The following is a 25,939-nucleotide window of genomic DNA, read 5'->3' as shown; positions in this document are numbered from 1 at the left end:
AAAAAAGCTCAGCTTTAGGAGGGGAAGAGACAGGGCAAGATGAGGAGACTAAGAGAAATGAGGAGAGAGAAGGTAACGTTATTGACAAATAATCTACTGCCCGCTAACATGGTTTTAAAGCTATTTCTTATACTTTTTTTGCCCTTCAAACATCTTGAAATGGACATCAGAGAAATAAAAAATGTAACTCCCTAACAACCTCAAATTTAGGACCTCTTTGATTTTAAAGCCCTGTCTAAGGCCCTGAATTAGGCATAAGATCAGTAATGAATGTGTACATATTGTGAATGAATTTAATAAACTTAGTTACTAGATTCTGAGAAAATGATTCATAAATCAACCTATCAGTTGACCCTATGTTTACTTTCTTCACTGACAGAGTAAAATGAAAAGCCTATATCAGTCAAAGCTCAGCTTTAGGAGGGGAAGAGACAGGCAAAGAGAAAAACAAAGAGAAAAAGAGTGTGATGCTGATCTGATGAGGAGAGAAAAATAATCAGCTGCCCACATGGTTTTAAAGCTACTGTTATACAATTTTTTGGCTTTCAAAACATCTTAAAATGCACATAATGTAGATCAGAGAAATCCCAATTTTCTCTGAATCCGCCTAACTAGCCTACCTCACATTCGGGACCTCAGTGATTATAAAACTCTGCAATATGTATGTTAATGACACTAGTTAATAGTGAGCATTAGACCCTAAACTAAAGTGTTACCTTTTTTTTTTTTTTAAATCCTAGAATCGCCCCTGGTTATTGGTCATATTTTTCACTAGTCTTCTGTTTTTATCATTCTTTTTTATACAAAACTATGTAATTTATTTTGATTTAAAGGGGTGTTTGTCTTTTCTGCTTTCACTAGTGACACCAAACATAATAACAAAAATATAGATTTTGAGAAGAAAATTGGGGGGGCGCCAAAATTGTTGCTGCATACCCCTCTGACACTGGGTAGTTGCGCCCCTGGGTACTAGGCTGGCCTGCCTGCAGTCCAGACCTGTCTCCTATTGAAAATGTGTGGTGCATTATGAAGCAAAAAATACAACAACAGAGACCACAGACTGTTGAGTACTTAAGGTAATTTATCAATAAGAAAGAAACTTTAACTTCAACAATTAGTGTCAGTTCCAAAACACTTAGACACTCTTGTTAGAAGAAAAGGTGATGTATCACACTGAACATATTTTTACAAAAAACAATAAAGTTTATCACTTTGAACATAAAAAAAAACAAAAAAACATTGTGGGACTAATAAAGGATTATTATCTTATTAAATATCTGATCCTTAAACTGTAATCAGTTAAATATAGCCTAGGTTGAAAAGTGTTTGCAAGTCATTGCATTGGTTTTAGACTAAATGAAGGCCCCAAAGACATTCCTTCTATTATCATTTGCAGAGATAAAGAGCTGGCAAATCTCTCCTATGTCAATTTGATCTAGTTTGTCTTGGTGGATGTGGCAGACGCCCACACTGTTCAGACGACGTTGACTCATGGTGGAGCGGAGCCATGTTTTAAGCCTTCTTAAGGCACTGAAACTCCGTTCGGCTTCAGCTGAGGAGCATGGCACTACAAGAAGAAGTCTAACCAAAGACTCTACTTGAGTGAAGAGAGCACGGACTTCTGGCAGCATGGCTCTGAGACTGTTTACTGCATCAGTGATGGTGCTAGATGGATATTGAAGTTTAACCCTCTGAGGTCTGAGCTGTTTTCTGGGCCCTGGAGGTGTTCTGACATGCTCTGACATTTGTTTTTTTTTCAGTTATTTATAAACATGTTAATGGCAAAAGTGTAAATTCACTCTATATAACACAAACAGGGCTAGCATAATATCTGATCAACATGCTTGTAAATCTTTGTATTTTTAAGAGAATAATGTTTATGCGTGGTTATATATATAAAAAAAAAAAAAGAAAGTTGCTGAAATAAGGCCACAAAACACATTCTAAATATGTGCCCACAAGCCTCTTGACTAATGTATGTTGTCTTTCTAGTTCTGGCTTCAAAATGATGTGAAATTCATCCTGCCTGATCGTTCTCTTAAAACAATACATTGATTTAAACATTGTAAAACAGTTTTTTTTGTCAGAAGAGGTTTATGCGTGGGAGGGGTAATCGCAAATCAATATTAATGAGATTCAGACCAGGGGTGTGACAGACACTCCCCCAATGACTAATGGGCCATCAAGAGAGGCAGCCTGAACAAAGTAGAGGAGATTCAAAGGTTTTGTTTTTCACTGTTTTATTGTAATTCCTCAATGAGGAGGAACTAAATGTTTTAAATTTGCAGGTATCTCACAGTAAATGCTTATGCCCCGTTGATGCGGGCTCTAAGCAAAATAAAGCAAAATAATGCAAAATAAACTAAAATAAAGGCAGATAGAATATAGTTACATGTCTTTGTGCCATTCTTGAAAACAGTTCCTGTTTAACTGAAGACACAAGTGAACATTACATGCCTGGCATTTCCAAGGTGTGTCCTGCCTTTTACCAAGCTGTCCTTTGCAAAGCACACAGATCTTGCGACCAACTGTGCAAATGTTCTTTGCATCTGAGCCCAGCTCAGCTCCTGGAACCGGCACATGGTCACTACTGGTTTGTTTTGGTGCTACTTTCTGTGACACACCACAGAGCTCCGCAATAAGCTGTTCCATGAACTGTTTATGGGTCATGTTACCACATAGCTCTTTGTGGATAAGGAAAGCATTGGTGGCAGCAATGTCCAAGAAGTGTAGAAAGATCTTTCTGTACCACTTCATTGTTTTGTGTTGTGCAGTGTAGTACTGTAAGAGTTGATCGGACAGGTCAACACCCCCCATGTGTTTGTTGTATGCAATCACAGGTGCAGGACATGGAAATGTCTTTGTCCTCCATGCATCTTGTGTTTTCACCCTCCTCTGCGCAGTGTCTCCTGTATAAGCAGATTGAATGGTGGAACAGACAGACACCTCTCGTGTGTCCATCCACTTCACAAATACAAGAGGGCCATCCCGAATCCACCTGATGGATCCTCTGGCAGATTTTTTAGAGAGTGAATTAGTTGCATCACGTGGGCAATCCTTCCTGTTGTCCCTGTAAGTCCCACATGCACCAAACTTCATTGCAAACAGGTCTTTGAGGAGCTTTGGGCTTGTGTAGAAATTGTCCATGTACACATGGTACCCAGAGCCTAAAACTTTACAATCCAAAAGAGATGTTACAGCATCATGTGACAGTCCATGGCCTGAAGGAAAGTTGTTCTTTCCTGTGTACACAGAAAAGTCCAAAGTGTATCCATTTGATGAGTCTGCAAGAACAAACAACTTGAAACCCCATCTGGTTGGTTTGGCTTTCATGTACTGCGTCATACCTGTGTGTGCTTTGCATGCCACCATTCTCTCATCGACAGCTAAGTTTATTTTAGGATGATAGATGGCTTTACAAACATGACGTATGGTGTCCATGAGAGGTTTGACCCTGAAAAGCCGGTCATGTTCAGGTGTGCCCCTCTTTCTGTCATTCTCTTTATCTGCATCTGGGTGACTCATGTGCACATTCCATGAAATGGTGCGGTATCTGTCCCGGGACATGATTGTGGCAGGAAAAGGCAAAGAGAAAAGACTGTCTTGCCGCCAGTAGTCGCTGATGGAGCTCATCTTCACCATGGCCATGTAAAAAAGCAGCCCAATGTATCTGTACATCTCGCTGATGCTGACATCAGTCCATTTATATTTGCGGCCTTTTGCAATTGCACCAGCAGCTTGAGCATTGGTGTTGTAGCACAGAGTTGACACTGCATTCTCAGAAAAAAACATTTTGAAGAGACTCAGAGGAGTGTGTGCATCAGCAGGACTCAGCTGTGGTCCAGGTTCCCGTGCAGGCAGGAATCTCAGAGTCTGTGGAACCATATCAATGTCAGTCTCTGTTTTCCATGACAGAGTAGACTGCTTGTTGCTTGTCTGAATGTTTGTCTTGGCCCTCTTTGCAACAGGTGTCTGATGATCACCATCACCTTTATAGCTGTAAAACAAACAAACAACTGTGAGCATGTTTATTACACAAAATATAACAACTGCATTTCAATCATTATAAGTAACATTGGCCAGATGCAAAGCCATACAGACACATAATGTTTGTATGGACTATGTAAAACCAGAATATGTAAACAGAATTATACTAATATCTGAAAGAAAGGGAATAAGTGTACTTACTTTTCAGTTGTTCTCAAAACTGAACGACACCTGTCGCGTGCCCTCCCAGTGCGAGTTGCAGGTGAGGGTGAGAGTGATGCTACCACATTCCTATAAAAATAATAATATTAATATTAATAAAGGTTGAACAAAGTACTATGCCAGCACATGCATAACTGATGGACAGTCAGCATTTTGGTAAAACAACAAAAATAAGCTCTTTTATACTAACATTACCAATCACTAATTGTAATATTGTGCATACATAACAAGTATATAAACAAAATTGGTCTAACATCTGTAAAATAGTGGGTAAATATGTACTTACTCCTTCTGATTTCTGTCTGTGTTGCTGCGTGCCCTCTTAGTGCGAGTTGCAGTGAGAGGTGAGAGTGAGCAACCTACATCATTCCTTTCAAAAAAAAGTTGAAAACTATTATTATCATATAGAGTACTATTCCAGCACATGCACAACTGATGGGCATTAGCATGCTGATAAGATAGCACAAAGAAAAATATGTAACATTATCAACCAACCTCCAAAAATAAATAAACTCATACAGGCTCATATTGTAATAAGTATATAAACAAAATTGCACAAACATGGGTAAATATGTACTTACTCTTTCTGACGTTCAACTGTGTTGCTGCGCGCCCTCCGAGTTGCAGATGAAGGAGATGCAGCATTCCTGTTTTAAAAAAGTTGAAAACTATTATAACATAAATACACTGCTCAAAAAAATAAAGGGAACACTTTTTAATCAGAGAATAGCATCAAGTCAGTTAAACTCCTGGGATATTGATCTGGTCAGTTAAGTAACAGAGGGGGTTGGTAATCAGTTTCAACTGCTTTAGTGTTAATGAAATTAACAGCAGGTTCACTAGATGGGCAACAGTGAGACAACCCCCAAAACAGGAATGGTTTTACAGGTGGAGGCCACTGACATTTTTTCCCTACTCATCTTTTCAGACTGTTTTTCACCAGTTTTGCATTTGGCTAGGGTCAGTGTCACTACTGGTAGCATGAGGCGATACCTGGACCCTACAGAGGTTGCGCAGGCAGTCCAGCTCCTTCAGGATGGCTCATCAATACGTGCCATTGCCAGAAGGTTTGCTGTGTCTCCCAGCACAGTCTCAAGAGCATGGAGGAGATTCCAGGAAGACAGACAGCTACTCTAGGAGAGCTGGACAGGGCCGTAGAAGGTCCTTAACCCATCAGCAGGACCGGTATCTGCTCCTTTGTGCGAGGAGGAACATGATGAGCACTGCCAGAACCCTACAAAATGACCTCCAGCAGGCCACTGGTGTGAATGTCTCTGACCAAACAATCAGAAACAGACTACATGAGGGTGGCCTGAGGGCCCGACGTCTTCTAGTGGGCCCTGTGCTCACTGCCCAGCACCAGGGAGCTCGATTGGCATTTCCCATTGAACACCAGAATTGGCAGGTCCGCCACTGGTGCCCTGTGGTTTTCACAAATGAGAGCAGGTTCACCCTGAGCACGTGACAGACAGGAAAGGGTCTGGAGAAGCCGTGGAGAATGTTATGCTGCCTGTAACATCGTTCAGCATGACCGGTTTGGTGGTGGGTCAGTGAGGGTCTGGGGAGGCATATCCATGGAGGGACGCACAGACCTCTGCAGGCTAGACAATGGCACCCTGACTGCCATTAGGTATCGGGATGAAATCCTTGGATCCATTGTCAGACCCTATGCTGGTGCAGTGGGTCCTGGGTTCCTCCTGGTGCACAACAATGCCCGGCCTCATGTGGCGAGAGCATGCAGGCAGTTCCTCGAGGATGAAGGAATGATACCATTGAAGGGCCACCACGCTCACCTGACCTACATCCAATAGAACACCACTGGGACATTGTGTTTCGGTCCATCTGACATCACCTGGTTGCACCTCAGACTGTCCAGGAGCTCAGTGATGCGCTGGTCCAAATCTGGGAGGAAATACCCCAGGACACCATCCGTCATCTCAGTAGGAGCATGTCCCGACGTTGTCAGGCATGCATACAAGCACGTGGGGGCCATACAAACTACTGAGAACCATTTTGAGTTGCTGCAATGAAATTTCAGCAAAATTGACAAGCCTGCTGCATCATTTTTTCACTTAGATTTCCGGGGTGTCTTTGAATTCAATCCTCTGTAGGTTGATTATTTTCATTTCCATCAAACGATGTGGCATCCTTTCGTTCATAACACATTACCCAGTCCATATTAGTATAGATATCCAGCATGATATTTTTCCCCATTGAGATCTGATGTGTTTTCAAAGTGTTCCTTTAATTTTTTTGAGCAGTGTATTTCAAAGTATATTACCATTAGTCTATATGAATAACTGATGCAAATAATTGTAGACACGTGCTGTAGGCATATATTGTGTGTCAATAGGCCATTACGGAGATAGCACAACGCAAACATTAACACATTTGCAATTCATCAGCTGGGCATATTTACACATTTCAGCACATACACACATTTGCAATAGATATTTGCAAGCACTCTTCATTTAAATATAAATTACTCTGAATGGAAAGTATGGAAATGGTCCAACCAGTAAAATCTGTAGCCTACGTTTATTTAAAATAGCTTGTCAACTAATGTCCCTGTACTGTAGGCTAATTGGCCTACGTGTTGTAGCCTAGTCATTAAAATTAAATAAAACAATTTAGTTCATATTTAGGTTTAAATAAAATCATTATTTTTTTTTTATTTCATTTATGTTGATTATATGAAAAGTGAAAAGCATGAGTCAGATCATGCGCAATCGCGAGACAAATGGAGTGGGCAGAGAAGATTTTGACCATTTCATTAAGTTTATTTTTTGTATAAAGCCTTTCTTTAAAGTGAATTTCGTTTTGTATTAATTGTATCTTAATTTTAATAGTTGTTTCATCAACCAAATGCCTGTATTTAAAACATAAGAATTAAAAATAGCAGGAACTGGAGGCCTCATAAATGAACCCAAACTCATAAGCTTTGCCTAAAATACCAGAGAAATATATAGAAAGCTCGAAATGTGTTATTTTAAACAAAACTATTAAAAACGAAAGAAAACAGACTGCATGAAGCCTCTCTCCTACTTTATAAAGCATAGCCTAGACCATTTAAATATAATTACTCTGAATGACAAGTATGGAAATGGTCCAACCAGTAAAATATGTAGCCTACGTTTATACAAAATAGCTTGTCAACTAATGCAAGTAAATTTAAAAAGACTTACTCATCCGAAATATCCACGCCTGGATCAAGTCGCTCCTCAAAATACAAACGTTCATTGTCAGAGTCCTCTTCTTCTTCTGAGGAAAAAGTGAACTCTTCATCACTATCCAGGACGAGCTGAAGGGCTTCCTCACTGGTGTATCGCGTCATCTTCCAACGGCGCAGGAAAGTGAGTGAATTAAACTAGCTGGTTTTAAAGCATTTCAGGGGGCTTTTTACCTTATTTTGCATAGATCACCTCAGCACATTATCTTATGAATAGCGCGCTCTGCGAGAGGGCGTGAACTAATTACAGATAATTAGATGAGACGGGAGAAACTGTACTTCACTTTAGTTTCATACAGATTACATTGCAGGAGAATATTTGTTTTGAATGTGAACTGTTTTATTTAAAAGTAGAAATTTAAAGCTTTCTTTAGACGCATGTTTCATGGTTGTGTGATAAGTATTCGCTGAGTTTTCCAGACTTGTTCCAGAAAGATTTTTGCGGAGACAGAGTGAGCTGAAAGCGCACCCTGTTTATTTTATTTATTTAAAAATAAAAACAAGGTTTTGATGTTAATGTGAGTGTACACAAAAAAAAGAAGACCCTCTATAGTTTATAATCATGTATTTATTTTATTTATATGACCATAAATTACGGATTTTTTTAAGTTTATGTTGCTGCTATGTGAAAAAAATCCAGCAAAACGCGTGGGCGCGTTTCTCGACCTCAGAGGGTTAAACATTGCCAGCTGTACCTCCAAGGAGTGGTGGTTAATTTCTGGGTAAAGACTGACAACATCTTCCATCTTTCCTTCGACTAGCACACTTTCCAATTTTTTAAGGGTAGCGAAGCTGCTCTGGTCAAAGCGCATGGTCAACTGTACATCAACAACATCTAATACTTTGAAGTATTCTACTCTATAGTGCTCTTCGGTGGACGCTGGTGTGAACACTGCTGCATTTCCTGTGTAGCGCTGAGGAGGTCTCCGGATATGCGGCATCTGGATGGTCTCAATGCTAAGCTCAGTGATCATGTTACAGGCCGTTGCATAAATCCGATGGAAGCTTTCATCAGACCTTTTCGCCTTAACTGTTTTTTTCACACAGTCAACTGCTGCAAGCATCCCTGTGACACTTCCAGTCTTGCTCTGAAGGGATTGGTTGAGGCACTCTAGTTCTTTGAGGGCTTCAGAGGCAAGAAGAAGACAAAGCAAAGTCTGACCCTTCTGAAAGCGCTCCAGAAGTCCTCTTGCGGTTGTACAGGTGTCAGAGGAGCCAGATGCAGCCATTTCTTCCAGACTAAGCAATACCTCTTCGTACTGTCCTATGACTGCCTGGACAGACCCCATCCTCTGAAGCCATCGTGTAGGACAGAGGGGCTTTAGAGTTCTGAAACTCCCTGCTTCAGACTGGGCAATCTCTTTAAAAATGGTCTTGTATTTTCCAGACTGGTGATAAAGAGTGCCAAGTTTGTGGACCAAATTCAGTGCATCAGACACAACAGGGGATGAGCCACAGGCTGTCCGAGTCACAAGATTGACACAATGAGGACCCCAGTGGACATACAAAGCAAGAGGTTGCTTCTCTCGGAGCACTGCCTGAACTCCTTTGCTTTGGCCGGACATGTTTGCAGCTCCATCGTAAGACTGCCCTCGAAGGCAGGACAGGGGCAAGTTTAACCGCAGTAGGACATCAGTTGCCACCTGAGCCAAATTCATTCCTGTTGTTGAAGACACCTCATATAGACCTATAAAGTCTTCATGAGGGACAAGATTATGATCCACATAACGGATACATATGGCCTCTTGTTCAACCCCCGACACATCCTGGGTTCCATCAATTATAATGGAGAACTGCAGGTTGGGCAACCCCTGAACAGTATTTGCAATTCCCCTAACAATGGAGTTGGCCATGAGATTCAAAATCTCATTTTGAATTTCAGCACTGGTATAATTGTTGTTGGGCTTTCTTAGCCAGACTTTAAGCACATCATCATCCTCTGTTCTCAGTTGCAGAAGTTGCCTTAGATTCCCTTCATCATTACCATGGCCACGCAGAGCTAGACCTTGGCGGGCAAGAAAACGTATTGACTTGATTATTTTGTCCAGGCATGATCTAGCCTCTCTCTGCTGCTGCTCCTTCACTGTGGATAGATGTGTTTCAATGCTTCTTTTTTGGTGTGTGTATGTTGTTATCGCCACTTTATGAGCTTGACTCAGCTGGTGAGTTGAAAATTTGTCAATGGCTCTTTTCCAATTTCGAAACCCAGTTGAGACAAAAGCTGGATCCATATTTTTGGCAAGAGTGCTGCTCTGTTGTTTGAAGGCTTGCATGCAATAAAAACAAAATATACCTTTGGCACTGGGAGAATAATGGAGCCATGGATAGTCCCTGAACCACTTCTCCTGAAACCTGAGTGTCTTACTTAAAAGTTGCTGGTTTGGAATGACTCTTGGGTCAGGCTGGTTTGCCTTGTTATACGCCTCATCCTGACTCTCACTCTCTTCCCTGTCTAATCTCGTGCCTTCTTCCTTTCCTTTCTCACTCCCTGGCTCTCTCTCTGGCTCCTAGAAATGAAAAAAGGTGTTTGCCATAGCTCTGCCATAGCATTTCACTGATATTTGTTATAATGTATTTTGTTCAAGACATATATGCTGCTGTACTTTTTAATGTGCTCTAATTTATTTTGTAATTTACACAAGATAGTATATTAAAGTTTTTTTAAAGTTTTCTTGATTTCTAAGTCTGTGTATGTCTTAACATTTATATTTAATTATTTTTGCACTTTTAATATACCATTTTGAATACTGAATAAAACAGCTTTATAATAAACTATTAGTGTAATGCTAATAAATTTTTAATGAGCTTAAATGCTATTTAAATGTTTGTAAAGACCACCCATTGGCCTAACGACGAAAGTCCAATGGTATGGGCGAAGGGATAATGTGTGTATGTCTTTTCAGCGCTCCAGAGAAGTTCACTTAATTTATTGCAATTTAGTTTCAATATTACTTTAGCTTTTTTTTAAGACGTCACGTCGTGAATGTGCGCTCACGATCACAAACCAGACAGTTCTGAAATAGTCAGAGGGTGCAGTGCAACTATTTTACCCTAAGCGGCCGCTCACTCATAACAAAGGTGTAATTTTTTTAAATAGTTGCGAGCTTGCAACGTGCTAAGTCAGTGATAGTCAGAAATCAGAAGGTCTCTTCAATGATGTGCCCCCATGCTCCATTCATTAGTGCCTTTGGTTTGATCTATCCTGGACAGAGATTTGCAGAAACACCAGACTGCACATTAATCTACTAGGAAAAATGATTTCAGAATACTTCCGAATAAATCAAGATGTAACATTTATTTGTGAGGTAAAAATGTATCATTCCAATTACACAAGTGATTAAAACCAATTCAGAAATAATAAATACATGACATCAATTACTCAAAGATGAATCTAAAAGTAAGCAATGCATTCCTGACAGAAACACACAGTGGTGTGTGAGTGTTTTTTTTTTTAGAGTTTGTTTTGGGTCAATTCCTGTTCCCCAGGGGGTAGCACCTGGTTTCGGGGGAGAGGGGAGATATCTTGAGTAACTTGCCCAACAGAATCAAATCAGTTTAAGTTGAGAAAGAGAACCTTTCATAATGTTTCAAAAAAAAAAAACCAAAAAAAAAAAAATTACCTGAGACTCCCTGTCTCTCACTGTCTGTGCCTGCCTATCTGTTTGTGTACTACTGCTACCTGTTGTCTCCTGCTCTGCTGCCTAAGGACAAATGCAACATTTCCATGTTAGCATTTTTCTCATATTTCTTGTGGACAATTTTTATTTTCAATTTAATTCTTTGAAATAATAGGCTATAGGGTTCTTACTTTGCGTTTTGGTGCACTAAAAAATGTCCTGATGTCTGTCTTTCTTTTTTCTGCCATGATGGTTGGCTGGCTGGCTAAACACACACACACAATGTTCAGGTTATTTAGAGTAGCAGAAGGACTTTGTTCTATCATATATTACCTTCTATAATTGGTTTTAATGTTGCTAGTCAGTGAGGATAACCATCCAGTGGCGCCTTAGCTTTAATATCAATATCAATATCAATATCAACATAGCACTGGTACAACAACTAGCTTCTCTCATTGACCAGGATTCAAAGAGCTGCAACACTGCACTGGTTGATTGATGTACTGAAGCTATAGCTAGCTAGCAAAAAAGACAGATAACTGTAAGGGTTATAAAAGAAAATAGTGTAAGGCCGTGTGTCCACCAAAGCGTTTTTTTTTTTTTTTTATGCGGCTGGCATGTTTTTTCAATTGTTTTCAAACGGAGCGTGGCGTTTCAAGTTCAACTTTAGGAAAAACGCAGCGCTTATCACTGTCACTTTTTATCCAACCGATCAATCACAGTCGAGGAGGGGCGGGACAAATACCACACCAACCAACTGTCACAACATTATTTATGTACAACATCAACCAGCAGAGCTAACAGAACAAAATGGATGAAAAAAATAAATATTGCTGGTCTCCGAACATACGTCTATACCAGATGACATCCGTACTATATAAACATTGTATGAAACAAATTATCTGCGAAATCAGTTGCCGCTGATATTCTGTATATCATAGCAACCAAGCGTCTCAACTGAAAAAACGCTGCGCTGCCAAAACACTTAACTGTTATTAAATGCTGCAACAAAGACTACATGATGCCCTTAAAAGCTACAGGCGAACAAATTATGAATGAACATTCACCTCAAATACCAGCTTGTTTAGTGATAGTGTGTGAGCAAATAACAGCCGGACTGAGCTAGATATCAAAGACTAGAAAGACAGTCTATTCTATTACTTATGAATGGGAGAAACTGTCCCGCGACTCCCGCCTTTCTAGGTAAAAGAGCCAATCGCTGATTGGTAAAGTCATTGCGTCACTGCATCGATCTGTTAGAAGCTCCAGTTCCCATAGGAACCTGAGACTCGCGCTCAGGACAGCACATGCGCATGGGCTCATCTAGCCTGTAAAGTAAGGGTTTGGTGTGAGCCAAGTGGAATGGATTTGAGCAGCAGGGTGGAAATCAATGCTGTAGCTAAATCGCGGAATGGAGTTTAATGTATTACGGCATTCCTCAAGTTGAATGGATTTGACTGACAGCGCGCTGAAAAGGGAACAGACATATACCAGAGAATGTCTAATATGGCGAGAAGTTTCACTCTCACTACACTTCCGGCTTCTGAACTGGTTGCAGTTCCACTCTGATTCCATATGAGGGCGCTCACAGGACGAGTGCAGAATGAATGGAGGTCAATGGCGGTATACCCCTCAAAATCCACTTTTCTCAGGATATAATTTTTTGTCTAGTAATTTGAATGTTGTATTCGAAAGGAGATGCAAAGAAATTACACATTGCTGGGTGTTAGATTTTTTAGAGTCACTTATTTGATTTAAAAAAGTCTTTCAAAATGTCAATGACGTCAGAATGCTGACGTCATTAGCAGAATGCTAGCGTGTTATGGGCAACAACAACTCAACCTGTAAGAAATCAAAACGACATAAGTACTCGTTCATTCAACTTTCGACCTAAAACCCATGTTGAACTTGCAAAATCTACAATCACATCTGAGATTTCTCAACGGCAATCGGGTGAAAGAGACAAATTTAGCCGTCTAGCCCCATTGACTCCCATTCATTTTGCACTCATGGCGAGCGCCCCCAGTGGAACTCTGGTGGTACTACAACCAAAATTCGGTACAATAGGGCTTAATAGGGAGTGGACAGGCTCTCCGTAGACGGGCTCTGCATATACGCTGATTTAGAGACGGTAAAAGTGAGTGGGTCTAATATCATTGGTCTTAAAAAGTGGGTGGGTCTTGACCCACCCATATACAATGGTTCCGACGCCCATGCTCATATGAGACGCGCGCGCGCACACACAAACTCTCCACGCACATACTTAATGAAACGCGAGCACACACATTCACATAAACTCGCACACATACTCAATGTGACCCGAGCACACACACAAACTCTCCGCGCACATACTCATATGAGCCGCGAGCACACACACACAATACCATAAAGATGTGGAAAAGTCGATCAAAAGTGTGGCTACATTTCTCCAGGCTCGATGCCAACAGCGCGCGATGCAGTGTATGTGCGGTAAAATAATTGCTGATAAGACCGGTACCACGACAGATATGATGAAGCCCTTGACAGTGCACGGAGTAAACATAAGAGCAGAAAGATGCTCCGTCTTCGACTGGTAAATGAAGATATACCTTGTTGATCACTCTGATAGTGTTTATATTGTAATAATGACCAACTGAATCAGGGCCGGAGTGGGGCCACTTTTCAGCCTGGGAGTTTCAGGCCAAGACCGGCCCACTTTTTCCATGGTGGAATTCCAAATGAGCACTTTTTCCAAATTGGATAAATGAAGCAACAGTTCAACTCTTACTATTGTGTAGTTTGTATTAATACCATGGTTCAACAAATAATGTAAAGGTTAAATAATAATTCACTTAGACTTTATAAGAAGCAATTGCAACTTTATTTCACACAATTCTGACTTTATATCTTGCAATTCTGACTTTATAACACGCAATTGTGACTTTATAACACGCAATTGCGACTTTATTTCACGCAATTTGGATTTTATATCTCGCAATTCTGACTTTATAACACGCAAGTGCGAGTGCGACTTTATTTCACGCAATTCTGACTTTATATCTCGCAATTCTGAGAAATAAAGTCAGAATTGCGAGATGTAAACTGGATGGGAGGAAGAGGCCAGGAGGTATGGAAGCTTGTTTCCGCCACAGAATAAAACATTTTAAAAGATAATTGCGACTTTTGCGAGATGTAAACTCGCAATTGTGAGATAAAAAGTCGCAATTATCTTTTAAAATGTTTTATTCTGTGGCGGAAACAAGCTTCCATACCTCCTGGCCTCTTCCTCCCATCCATCCTCCCTGACGCGGACCGTTACGGTAGGGCCGGCCCAGCTATCGGTAGGCGCCGGCGGTGCCGCGGTAACCTACCTGAGAAAACGTTTTGGAAAAGACGGGCTGGACACAACCAACTCTATAGGAGGGGATGGGAGAACTCCCTCACATGGTACAATCCATGCAGAGGCTGCGCGCTGCGGTGTCAGAATGCGGAACGTGTGTAGCCTAATGTAACTAACGTGACAAATGTAAAAAAAAATAAAAATCATGACCGGCCCAAAAGTGAAGCAGCCCACCGGGAATTCTCCCGATTACCCACCCCGGGCCTGAACTGAATGTACACTGCCGTTCAAAAATGTGTTGGTTAGTCAGAATTTTTTTTCAGTAAGGATGCATTAAAGTGATCAAAAGTGACATTAAAACATGTCACATGTGTAATGTTACAAAATATTTCGTTTTTAAAGAAAACTAAATTACGCGGCTGAAAATAACCGTGCTTTCTGTTACTGAGCCTGTGTCTGTCACTCGTCCTCTTAAAAGTGGAAGCTTGTGCGTAGCTTTGTTGCATTATGTTGAAACTTTGTTGATGTTGTTATTGTCACGCGTGTTCTGGTTATTTGCGCATGATTAAACATGAGTCTTTATATGGCGATAAAACAAAGCTTTGTTGCGTTATTTTTTTTAAGTGGGGATTGGGGGTGCGCCAACCCGGTTGGGACATAGTAGGGGGTGCGCAGGAAAAAAAGTTTGGGAACCGCTGCTCTAGATTGAAGCCTTTTGTCTTCTGACTCACTGATTTATCTGCTCAGCAACGAGCCGCGGCGCTTCGCCTCAGATTAATTAACGTTAGTTGATTTATTTACATCTGTTGATTCATATAGATTATTCATGTAACAGTCTAGCAGATAGTTTGGTGTTGCTGAGGATGTTTGTTTAATTTCTATACAGTAAGAACATCTGTAGTTTATTGTGTAAAGTGTTGACATAGAGAATAGCCTAACGTTACTGTTTATCCATATTGAGTTACTGGGTAACTTTATATTTGATTGTGTAAAAAAGACAACAGACGTTACACTTTTGTAATGTTTATTTTCTGTTAACTCTTTCAGTCTTACAGACTTAAATGGGGAAAAAACTTGAGAAATAAAACTGAGGAAGAAAAGAGAACAAAAGATAAAACATCAATCCTCAACAAGACTTCTGGAGTTTCTCTTCATTGCTGTTAACTATCTGTCTAGCTGTACAAATCAGACGTCGTACATGCGAGGGCGGAATATTAACTCAATATTATCTGTGCATTAGTTAAGCATGAATGCATATAAGTGCACCCGTATTGTAAAGATACCATTTATTTTGTAAAAAAAGATAAATGATACATTTAAATATCTCATTTGTCAGAAAAAAAACTGATTGCTAACTAAATTTAAAATTAAAACCATTTTGAGTTGGAATAAAGACACAAGATCTATGCTTGATATTTATTGGCAAACATTATGCAAGATGAAGAACAGATGACAGGAAAACAGAGAAAAGTGCTCATTAAACATTGCAGTTCTGTGAAACAGTTTTCAGTGGAACTGGTTAATGATATTGCAGAGCTTTAAAAGCAATCTTGAATCCTGGGAGTTGAAGAGACGTAATCATGTGACTGGCGTGTGTCCAGGTCATTCTGGCGTGTGTCTTCAGAGCTACTCCTCACCTCGCACTGCAGAGACACACAATAAACAACAGAGAGTGAGGGAACATACCGTTGAAATCTGAATAATCTAGAATAAAATACTGCATTCTTTGTCAGATAAAACACATTTTGAGATAGGATACAATAAAGTAAATTTCCCTGCTATTAACAACAAAAACATTTGTAAGTTAACTCCTAATTTATGTAAGACACTGATATAGATTTTTCAACAGGTTCTTTTTAATTAACATTTAACTAAAGTTAAAATTCATTAGGACTAAACATTTAAATAGAAGAAAACGTTGTCTTTAATTTAAAAATTTAAATCTTTTATCATTTTAAATAATTATCATTTGTTATTCCCCTAATAAAATGCTACCATAGTTCTTGCATAACATCCTGAAGATCCTGAATCCGTAGCGGAAGAAAGTTGCACACATAAGAGTTTTTTGGGACACTCCTTGTTTTTTTTGTTTTGTTTTTCTGTTGAACTGTTGTATAAAAGGAGTTTCACAATCACAGATGTGTGTTATAGCTGTATATGAACACACACTGATGTACAGCCACAACACACTCTTGTTGGTGTGAAATGACTAGTGTGTGTGTGTGTGTGTGTGTTACTGAGGCGTGACTCACTACAGCAGCACCATTTCCATTTCCCGCCCCGTGTTCCTGTGTCTGCTGTTTAAATACACATAAACAATCATCAGTCAAAGAAGTTGCATAAATGTGTATAACTGTAAATGTGTGTGAGAGAAACTTACATGTGCACTGGGAGTTTACATTAACGAATTGTGGGAAGTCTTGCTGGTTCTTGATAGTGTCTTTAATCCATTTCTCATAATGTGAGACGCGGGTGTAAACACCGGGTGTGTTTGGACTACATTTAAAACTCCAGCTGCTGATGCCAGACTGAACCCACTTTGTACAGTACTCACTCATCATTGGACCTCCAGAATCCCCCTGCAGAAGAGACATGTTTAGCTTTTTCATGTTAACAAACATCAAACAGAAAAATAAATCAAGTATTAGATGTGTAAAGATACAGTGAATCTTGACAGACATGGTCTGTATGCAGTAATGAGTAATAATCATCGTACACAGTATTTGGCTGTAACACCAGCAGAATTCCTAGCACAGATCATATTCTTGCTGTAGGCTATATATGGGTTGTTCAGTTGTTTATTGTATTTATTCAGCTGGGTCTTGCAATCAGTATCTTTCTCCACAAGAACTTCAGCTTCCTGCAGAGTCCCGGGATAAGCTAGATTCACTGGACAAACACACAACACACATCATCATAATGTCTTTATCTGTATAAATGAATCAGATCTAGTTGCTGACATGACCTATGTACCTCCATGAGCAGTTTGTCCCCAGCCTATGATCCGACTACTGGTGCCAGCAGGGAAATCACTGCCGTGAGCCACCAGACACAGTGGTCTGATATAGTCAGTAAAGGTGACTGGAGAAGACAAGTGCAGCAGAGCGATGTCATTGGTGAGACTCAATCTATTGTACAAGTTATGAGTGTGGATTTTTTGTACAAATCCCACGATTTCATTATTATTAACTCCACGCTGTGTCATCTTTCCCAAGTACACACGTATACTGTCATTATTCATAACTTTGCCATCATTCCTATAAAACAAAAATAGTGGAAGAGCAATCACAAAAGACAGTTTTTGTAAAGTCTGTATATGCTGTATGTGTTGATATGGCTCTAACCCAATGAAACAGTGAGCGGCCGACAGCACCCACTGACGGCTGATGAGGGAACCTCCACAAAAATGGCAGGTGGGGTTGTGCAAACTAACCATCCACGGCCATGCCTTCTCCTGGGCATCAACACCCTTAATACGAGGGTACAAAGGGCCATGTGCACACACTGTGAGGAAGAGAGAGACTGCTCAGAGACAGAAATATCATATAGCCTCCAGATTGTGATATTATGTGATGCTGTAAGATGTTAGATGTTTTAATAACTTCTGTCAGATTGAACCACTCAGTTGGACCTTCTTCTCTCTCCAAAAATACACCCTCCAAAGACATGACATTAGAACAATTATTTATACAAGTGTGATATTTCAGGACATCTTTTCAGTGATTTGTCGGATTGTAAGGACATTTTTGCATGTTATTCCATGGAAAGATCCCTTAAAGGGATAGTTCACCCAAAAATGAAAATTCTGTCATCATTTACTCACCCTCAAGTTGTTTCAAACCTGTATGAATTTCTTTCTTCTGCTGAACACAAAAGAAGATATTTTGAAAAATGTCTGTAACCAAACAGTTGATGGACCCCATTGACTTCCATAGTATTTTTTTTTCCTTACAATGGAAGTCAATGGGGTCCATCAACTGTTTGGTTACAGACATTTTTCAAAATATCTTCTTTTGTGTTCAGCATTGAAATTGAAATTGGGTGAGTAAATGATGACAGCATTTTCATTTTTGGGTGAACTATCCCTTGCAAGGAATGATACTGGAATGTATAATGCACTAACAAATACATCTCCATTTCCGGACCTATACTCTAGAACACACACATATAGGTTCCCAAGAGGGAAAGGAAAGAAAGGTAGAAAGAATGCTGAAATGAATGCACACTTATGGTGAACATAATTTGAACACAATACCCAGGAGTTAATACAATGTAGTACTAAAGATGTCACATTGTCTCATGAGTTATATATGTCACATGCTTCACATTGTCATATGATTTACTAAGTCAAATGGTTTTACTTCTTATGGGAAAAACCCTAGCGTAGGCACAGGAACTGATGTAACCAAATGTTCCTATATATATGAGTGCTTCTGTATGAGTGAGTGCTTTTTTGATTTTGATGTCGATGCAGCCCTGAAGAGAATATAGTATATCTTCAGATTATTTAGACTTTTTGATGATATTGCTCTGCTGAAATTCTTAACTTGACATACTCGGACGAGAACAAGTGAATCATATATTGCTTGAACTGCATATAAGGTATTTAGCCTTTGTGAATCCATTCACAGGACTGCCCTGGAATTGGATAGAGTTGAAAGTATTATAACCTGTAATCTTTTGTTGATTTGCTACACACCTTTTTTATTGTATAACCAGTATTTTGATCCTTTGTATAAATACATTTTATTTTATAAAGACAAGTACCGTTTATTCATATTTCAGCTCATCACAAGACAGTTCTATAAATATAGCAACAGAGCATTATAATTGTAGTTTATACTACTGTTGTTCTTCAAGAAGCCCTTGGACAAGATACTGCTGGAAGGTAAGCATAACCTTTGATCCATAGGCTTGAACTTGTAGAAATGTATTGTTTCACAGTAAGGTTATTATATTCCTAGATTTGCTGATATATGTTAGACAAGCCAAGGGAGACTAACTTTATAAATCTGACCTGACAGCACAAGGCTATTCTAGATAACTTGGGTTACTATGAGGCTAATCAGGAGATGAGATAATATCAGATCTCACAACACCCTTTAAATCTCTATCCAACTTAAAAACAGAATCTTTATCCAACTTTGAAACAGAACCTGCCATAGAAGTGACAGAGCGGTAGATAAATAATATTTGCCAGTGTCAGTGAGAGTAAGATCTTACCTTGAACACATATGAGCAGTGCCAAAGTCACACACGTCTTCCACATCTTCACGCAGACTTTCTCTTCACTGGTAGGATGAGGTCTTCACTGGTAGGATGAGGTCTTCACTGGTAGGATGAGGTCTTCACTGGTAGGATGATGTCTTTACTGGTAGGTTGATGTCTTTACTGGTAGGATGAGGTCTTTACTGGTAGGATGGAGGTCTATGGAAGTTTGCTCTTCAGTGCCTCTCACAATGCCTTTAATAATGTCTCATATCTATAGTATCTCTTATCACTCTTCTGCCCTGTCGTTTGTCACGCCCCTTTTCCACTTTCCATATTCTTCTTTTATTCCTCATATTCTCTCTACTGATAGTAAAAAACGTACATGTCTTGAGAAAAAAGGTTATTGTCTGTTGTCTCATTCCACAAATGCACAGGCATTTTCTATTAACAGATGCTCTATTACTGCTGAAACCTTTCAAAACACACTGATCATTTTTGTACAGTTTGTTTTTTGGGTAACACTTTAGAATAACGGCCCGACATTAATAAGTAACTATGCAGGACTAATGAGTAATACTACAATAACTCTTCAGCTACTAATATGAACTAATATTGAAACAAGCTTAACTAATCAGTAAGTAATATCAAATTTAGTAGATTGTTCCGTATTAGTTAATAAATAATTACTTGATAAGATTAGCCTCATTAATAACTATTAACTAACTGACAAATTATAAAGAACATTATTGTGTGTCTGAGACGTAATCAGTCATCAATTTTACTCTGAAAAATAGTAAAAATAAAATTAAAAAAAGCATTAATAATAACTCCAGTGTTACCTGTGCAGGACCTACTAGTGATCTGGACCATTATTTTAAAGTGATAAACATATTTTCCTCTTCGAAATAATGGTTTAGATCACTAGTATTCCTTGAAGAATGACTAGGTAACACTTGAGTTATTATTGATGCATTTTATGATCATGTTCTGAAAAAAAAAAAAAAAAGGCGATCTTCAAGGACAACTAGTGGTCTGGACCAATAATTTAAAGAGGAAAATGTTTTTCACTTTACAATAATGGTCCAGGTCACTAGTAGTTCCTGCACAGTAACACTTCAGTAATTAGTGATGCATTTTATGATCCTGCATGGACAAGCACAAAGCCTTAATTTTTTTTTTTGTGGAAGCACATGAAGTTTAACCCCTTCTCAAGCAAACACCCCTTTTGGCAAGTGGGGCATAAATGACATGCCCAAAATAAAAAGGTTGTGTCTATCATTCTGAATATACACATACTCAACATACATTGAGAAAGCCAACACTTGAGAGTTTACATTTCAAGATTCAGAATTAGTTAATTCAGACTGTTATTATTATGGACATACAAAAATTATGCTCAAACATAAAAAATAAAAAAAACTATTAAGAATATATTTATTTAAATGTATAAAACATTACGTGGCTGTAGTGTAGAAACTTAGAAACACAGTGAAGCTGAAGCCACAAGTCTGCTCATGCTTCATTTCACGATATTATATCTTGTTTTCCGAAGAAATAATATTGTTTTTCTTTGCTTAAACACAGCAGAATTATCTGCCAATGAGGTAAGAAATATAATGGGTAACAGTTTAGTTTAGGGTCCAATTCTCACTACTAACTAGTTGCTTATTAGCATGCATATTACTAGGATATTGGCTGTTAGTACATATTAAGCACATATTAATGCCTTATTCTGCATGACCATATTCTACAGCCCTTAATCCTACACAATACCTAAACTTAACAACTACCTTACTGACTATTAATAAGCAGTAACTAGGAGTTTACTGAGGCAAAAGTCGTAGTTAATAGTAAGAATTGGACCTTTAGCTAAAGTGTGACCAAATAGTCTTATTCAGATGGAAAACAAGATTATTTTTCTTTCAAAAAACAAGATATAATATCTTATGTCATTTTACTAATCTAGTAAATGCTTCTTGATTTAGGATTTTTTAGGTATTTGGACTGGAAACAAGAAAAGAAAAGCATTTCTTTGCAGTTTGTGCACAATGTGTGTTTGTGCACGTGCTCTATAGTTATTCACAAACTCAAGATCAAAGCCTGAGTTGACAGAGAAAGTTGATGATCAGCATCATGGTACCAACAAAACCTGTTTGGACTGATTTGGTTGTGTACTACTCCTGTAACCCCAGAGTTTGTTCAACTACCATCATGGTACGGGCCCCTGATGCAATTCGTTGAGGCTCCAGTTGATCTTTGCTGAAGTTTTGTTGGCGAGAGTGATGTCACACCCTCAGGGCATGTATGAGCCAATGATGAATTGTACTTTCTTAGGGAACGTTTATGATCCTTAATCTTCTAGCAAGGTAATTTGCATATGCAATTTGAGTGTACGATACAGGAAAAACTTTCAAGATTCTAAAAACATGAAAATGCATCAAAGTGTCACGTATATCACGTTGACCTGACTGGTTTCAAGGTAGTTTGTGACGTCAGAAACACCAGCGAATTCAAACTGTGTTTTTGAGACTGTCTTTTGTTCTCTGCAGTTTTAAGGAGAAAATACTCAGCAATGGTGTCGACTTATGAATTTACACATGCTTTGTCTTAAAGCATATTAAAAACACCACATAGACATTTGAATTAAACAAACTGAATTATTAATGCAGGACTGAATGTAAGTTCATTGTTAAATAACCATTTAACAGTGATAATCATGTGTCATTACTGCTTAGCTAAAAATGGAAAATTCAGTTATTTCATATCCTGATCAATATTGTTCTATAACATGTATATATTGAAGGCTATGAAAACCAACATGAATGTAACCTTGCATTGCAAAAAGGGGTCAAATCACATTACATTCTAACATTACAAAAAAAAACAAAAAAAATCCTTTTTAAAGAAGACGCTAAATTCACTAAACTAAAAATTAAAATATAGTGTTGGGTCCGAGTCCACCTTTGTCGAGTCCGAGTCAAGTCCAAGTCCTTACCAATCAAGTCCGAGCCCGAGTCCAAATGGGCCCGAGTCGGACTTGAGTCCGAGATCCGAGTCCAAGTCGAGTCCGGCTGAGTCCACAAAGATTTCAATGATTTGAAATTGACCTTTCACAAAGACCCGCCCCTCTTAGTTACGGTTGCTACGTCTGACAAGCCATTCTGCTCTCACTCCACACATCATGTTCTCACACAGTGAAAAATTTATTGCGGAGCAAAGAGGATACTGACAATGTGCCAACAGACAAGACAGAGCAGGTTCCTTTAAGTATAAAATAAAGTCTCAGCTTTAAAATTGAGTAATTTTTGTGAAATTCAAACAATAAATAGCATTTTGTGGCGCTTTACTGTAATAGTGCCTTAGTTCAAGCAGCATGTGAACTAATCATCTATTTTAGTTATAGCACGATTTAAACATGAATGAACATTAGAAATGCAAAACGATGTCAATACAGACCTTTTGGTTTTGGTTTGGTTTGTTTGTCAGACAAAAATGGTGGATATCTGCATTATGATTGGTCACCTTATTCAGAATCTGCAAGGTAATGCTCAAGAATGCGACATGATGCAGTTTGAGCAAGAAGATGGTGATGTGTACATTTTTCTTATTTTCTTTTAAATGTTAATATTTTATTTAGCCTCTGAAGGGCAGTATTAAATTAATGAATGAATTTTTAAACAAAATAAGAACAATTTACACAAATTTACACGCCCTGGCTCTGAATGGATGTTTCCTTCTTGAGCATCACTGAATGTTTGCAGTGTTTGTAATACCGGTAGTTGTGTACATGAATCCCAGTGTGAAAAGATGGATCTCAAAATCATACAATCATTGCTAGTAAAGAGTCAAATATGCAGAAGATGCTGGAAAAGCAAATAATGTGCAGGAGCTGGAGGATTTTTCTGAACATCATTGGGCAGTTTAACTGTTCGGGACAAACAAGGGACTCACGAACAACCATTACAAAAAAACAAAACAAAAAAACAGTTGTGGATCATTCAGGTAATGACACACAGTATTAAATATCAAGCTTATGTCATTTGTCTTGTATTTTGTGTTTGTATTTTGTCTTGTGGTCTAGGCTATACTTAAACATCTGTATTGTGAAAAAGCTTTTTCAGGGCAGTATAAAAAGAAAAACGTTTTTTATCATCCTTATTATTAAAAAATATATAAAAATAACATTTTGGAGGTTCTGCAAGGTGTATGTAAACTTATGACTATAATATGAGTTTATATGAGTATAAATGTAACAAAAATCATAACATTATTAGATCCCAAAATGTTGCTATGGTTATCACGTTCTCATGTTGCTATGGTTACTATGTCAAATCATCGCAATTTCATGACTCACAGGACTATAATTTAGTGGGTTCACTCCCACATTTAAATGCAGTTATCACTCCTTAAACTTTACAGTGTGAATGTAACCACTGGTCCTCTAGAAGCATGAAAAACAAAACTATTATTTAGATCGTCAATAGCGCTCCCTTTAAAGGGGTCATATAATGCCATTTTTGTACAAGCTAATATGATTCTTTAGGGTCTAAATTAAAAGTTTGTAATATACTTTAATTAAAAATTCTCATTAGTATTGTAAGAAAACACTCATTTTACCTGGTCAAAAACAGCTCTGTTTTCAGCACGCCGTTTAAGTGCATGTGTCTTTAAATGATAATGAGCTTTGCTCACTCCGCCCCCCTGTTCTGTGCGGACACCGTTTCTAACACAATAACCATAACGCATTGTTCATTATAAACGTGGGATTATGAATTATATTGAGAACGTCGTACATAGAAAATATGCCATAATGTTCCCTGAGTGTAAACCTCCGCATTCATCGGGAAGCGTGCAGCAAGCGATTTGCAAAGATTAATATTAATATTAATATAAAGGTTAATAAAACGTTACACTTACTTCAGTTCTTCTGGAGGTGCAGCAGGAACACGAATAGTTGGTACCGATCCTTTTTTCAGGAGCAGCTTCTTAGCAAAACCAGCTTTATACTGACCCTCGTTTGTAAAGCAGTCTGGTGTGTGAAATGATTCGCGCAAACATGAAAGCATTGACGTTGATCGTGAGGAATATTTCCTTCGAAAACAAACTCAGCCACTGCGTCTTCAGCGGTTCGGATTTAGGAACATCAAAATGATGCTGTGTTCCTTATTGCACCCAAGAACAGAACATCACAATCGATTAGACGCCATTCTGCTCATAGGCAGTGCTCCAGCGTATCAACAATGACGCGCCGGTCCACGCAGACTATGATTGACAGCTCACTCACGAGCGAGGGCGGGTCTGTGTTGAAACGCTGCTGTCAATCAACAATCGTGGGAGGGGCGTCCATTTTCACAAAATCGAACAGCTTGATTTGAGATGGGGCAAAACATAAGAAGATTTTAAAAAAACCACTGGATGGATTTTTATCATTTTATGAAGGTTGTGTACAGGCACTGCCAACACACATTTCAGTACAATCAACAAAAGTGCATGTACCATTATATGACCCCTTTAAGCCATCACTTACTTACCGTGTTCTGCACTCTAACTAAAACTCATAAACACTGAAGTTGTCCGCACTGCAGTGAATCTCTTATTTACATTGCGTCAAGACTTTGTTGTTTATGAGGAGAAAGGATAAAGCTTGCGCTGATTCTGAACATTTTGAGCGAATTCTCCGCATGGTGACTCTAAAACGCCTCTGATTTGCCACTGCGTTCATGCGCGTAATAAACATGTCTGTGATTGGCTAGAGACTTTCGACATACAGCGACAAAGTCGCTGGTGGTGTAAATAGGGCTTAAGAAATAAGAAAATATTAACAGGAAGAAAGAGGGGTTTAGAAGAGGCCTACAAAGCGCTGTCCCAAAACTCACCCACTGATGTGTAAGAATTTAACAGTTTGAGTCGGTTTTAACACATCCTTTTCAAGAGTGTATACCATAATGTGACTCTTTAACACACCTTGCTATAACAGCATGTTGTCCCAAAATGTCAGTGTTTGTTAATTTCCCTATATATTCCTTTTCCTTCAGGGTGTGAAATTTGCAAGCATGAAACATACTCTTCAAAGGTTAAGGTTAGAGAGATAGGGAGAAAGTGAACAATATCCAAAACCACAAAAAATCATTTGTGAAATGAATGTTTTTTTCCTTTAAGAGTTTCATGAGTTTCTCCTCGGGCAGAAGAGTTTTCCATTTAATCTCACTAAAAGATTATTCTGTATGGAAATGTGTGTCTATCTCAACGGACATGCAGAACTATTCAGTTATTCTGGAACAGTGAAGGGAGGTTGTGATATGTCTGTTTGCCATCCTGTGGTGCGTTTCCCAAAGCCAACTATGCTTTCAAGTT

At 38.8% G+C, this 25,939-nt stretch overlaps 3 protein-coding genes across 4 annotated transcripts in view; all 3 read right to left on the bottom strand.

Annotated features, from left to right (window-relative positions):
• Positions 1–25,939, bottom strand: part of LOC309496412 (uncharacterized protein) — a gene marked incomplete at its 3' end in the record, with an annotated part of 153,978 nt that overhangs the window by 6,459 nt on the left and 121,580 nt on the right. The window lies entirely within an intron of this gene.
• LOC309496874 (piggyBac transposable element-derived protein 4-like) lies at positions 1,687–7,561 on the bottom strand. Its single transcript, XM_082167024.1, has 5 exons — positions 7,395–7,561; positions 4,791–4,856; positions 4,496–4,579; positions 4,189–4,278; positions 1,687–3,997 (listed from the first exon to the last, which is right to left on the bottom strand). Exons 1-5 carry the CDS (start codon positions 7,541–7,543, stop codon positions 2,389–2,391), a joined length of 1,998 nt encoding a protein of 665 aa, XP_082023150.1. The 5' UTR covers positions 7,544–7,561; the 3' UTR covers positions 1,687–2,388.
• LOC309496094 (chymotrypsinogen A-like) overlaps positions 15,382–25,939 on the bottom strand; it is a 74,120-nt gene continuing 63,562 nt past the window's right edge. Inside the window, exons 2-8 of one of the 2 annotated variants that reach the window (XM_082166067.1) lie at positions 19,598–19,948; positions 17,719–17,878; positions 17,348–17,631; positions 17,091–17,263; positions 16,755–16,953; positions 16,627–16,671; positions 15,382–16,017 (exon numbers count right to left, since the gene is read on the bottom strand). In XM_082166067.1, coding sequence (XP_082022193.1) covers positions 16,001–16,017; positions 16,627–16,671; positions 16,755–16,953; positions 17,091–17,263; positions 17,348–17,631; positions 17,719–17,878; positions 19,598–19,643 — 924 coding nt within the window. In that variant the 5' untranslated portion in view covers positions 19,644–19,948 and the 3' untranslated portion in view covers positions 15,382–16,000. Of the gene's footprint in view, positions 16,018–16,626; positions 16,672–16,754; positions 16,954–17,090; positions 17,264–17,347; positions 17,632–17,718; positions 17,879–19,597; positions 21,653–25,939 lie in introns of those variants that run through there. The other variant, XM_082166066.1, reaches the window with a different exon arrangement.

The sequence above is a fragment of the Leuciscus leuciscus genome (genome assembly GCF_965113295.1).
Source record: "Leuciscus leuciscus genome assembly, chromosome: 4".
NCBI lineage: Eukaryota > Metazoa > Chordata > Actinopteri > Cypriniformes > Leuciscidae > Leuciscus > Leuciscus leuciscus.
This window is presented reverse-complemented; position numbering and strand designations above follow the sequence as displayed.

Coding starts and splice junctions, on each gene's coding strand:
- LOC309496874 (XM_082167024.1), bottom strand. CDS start 7,543: ATGACGCGATACACCAGTGAGGAAGCCCTTCAGCTCGTCCTGGATAGT. Junction 4,857..7,394: donor GGCGTGGATATTTCGGATGA/GTAAGTCTTTTT, acceptor TTTTTAAAACAG/GAATGCTGCATCTCCTTCAT. Junction 4,279..4,495: donor ACAGACAGAAATCAGAAGGA/GTAAGTACATAT, acceptor TTATTTTTATAG/GAATGTGGTAGCATCACTCT.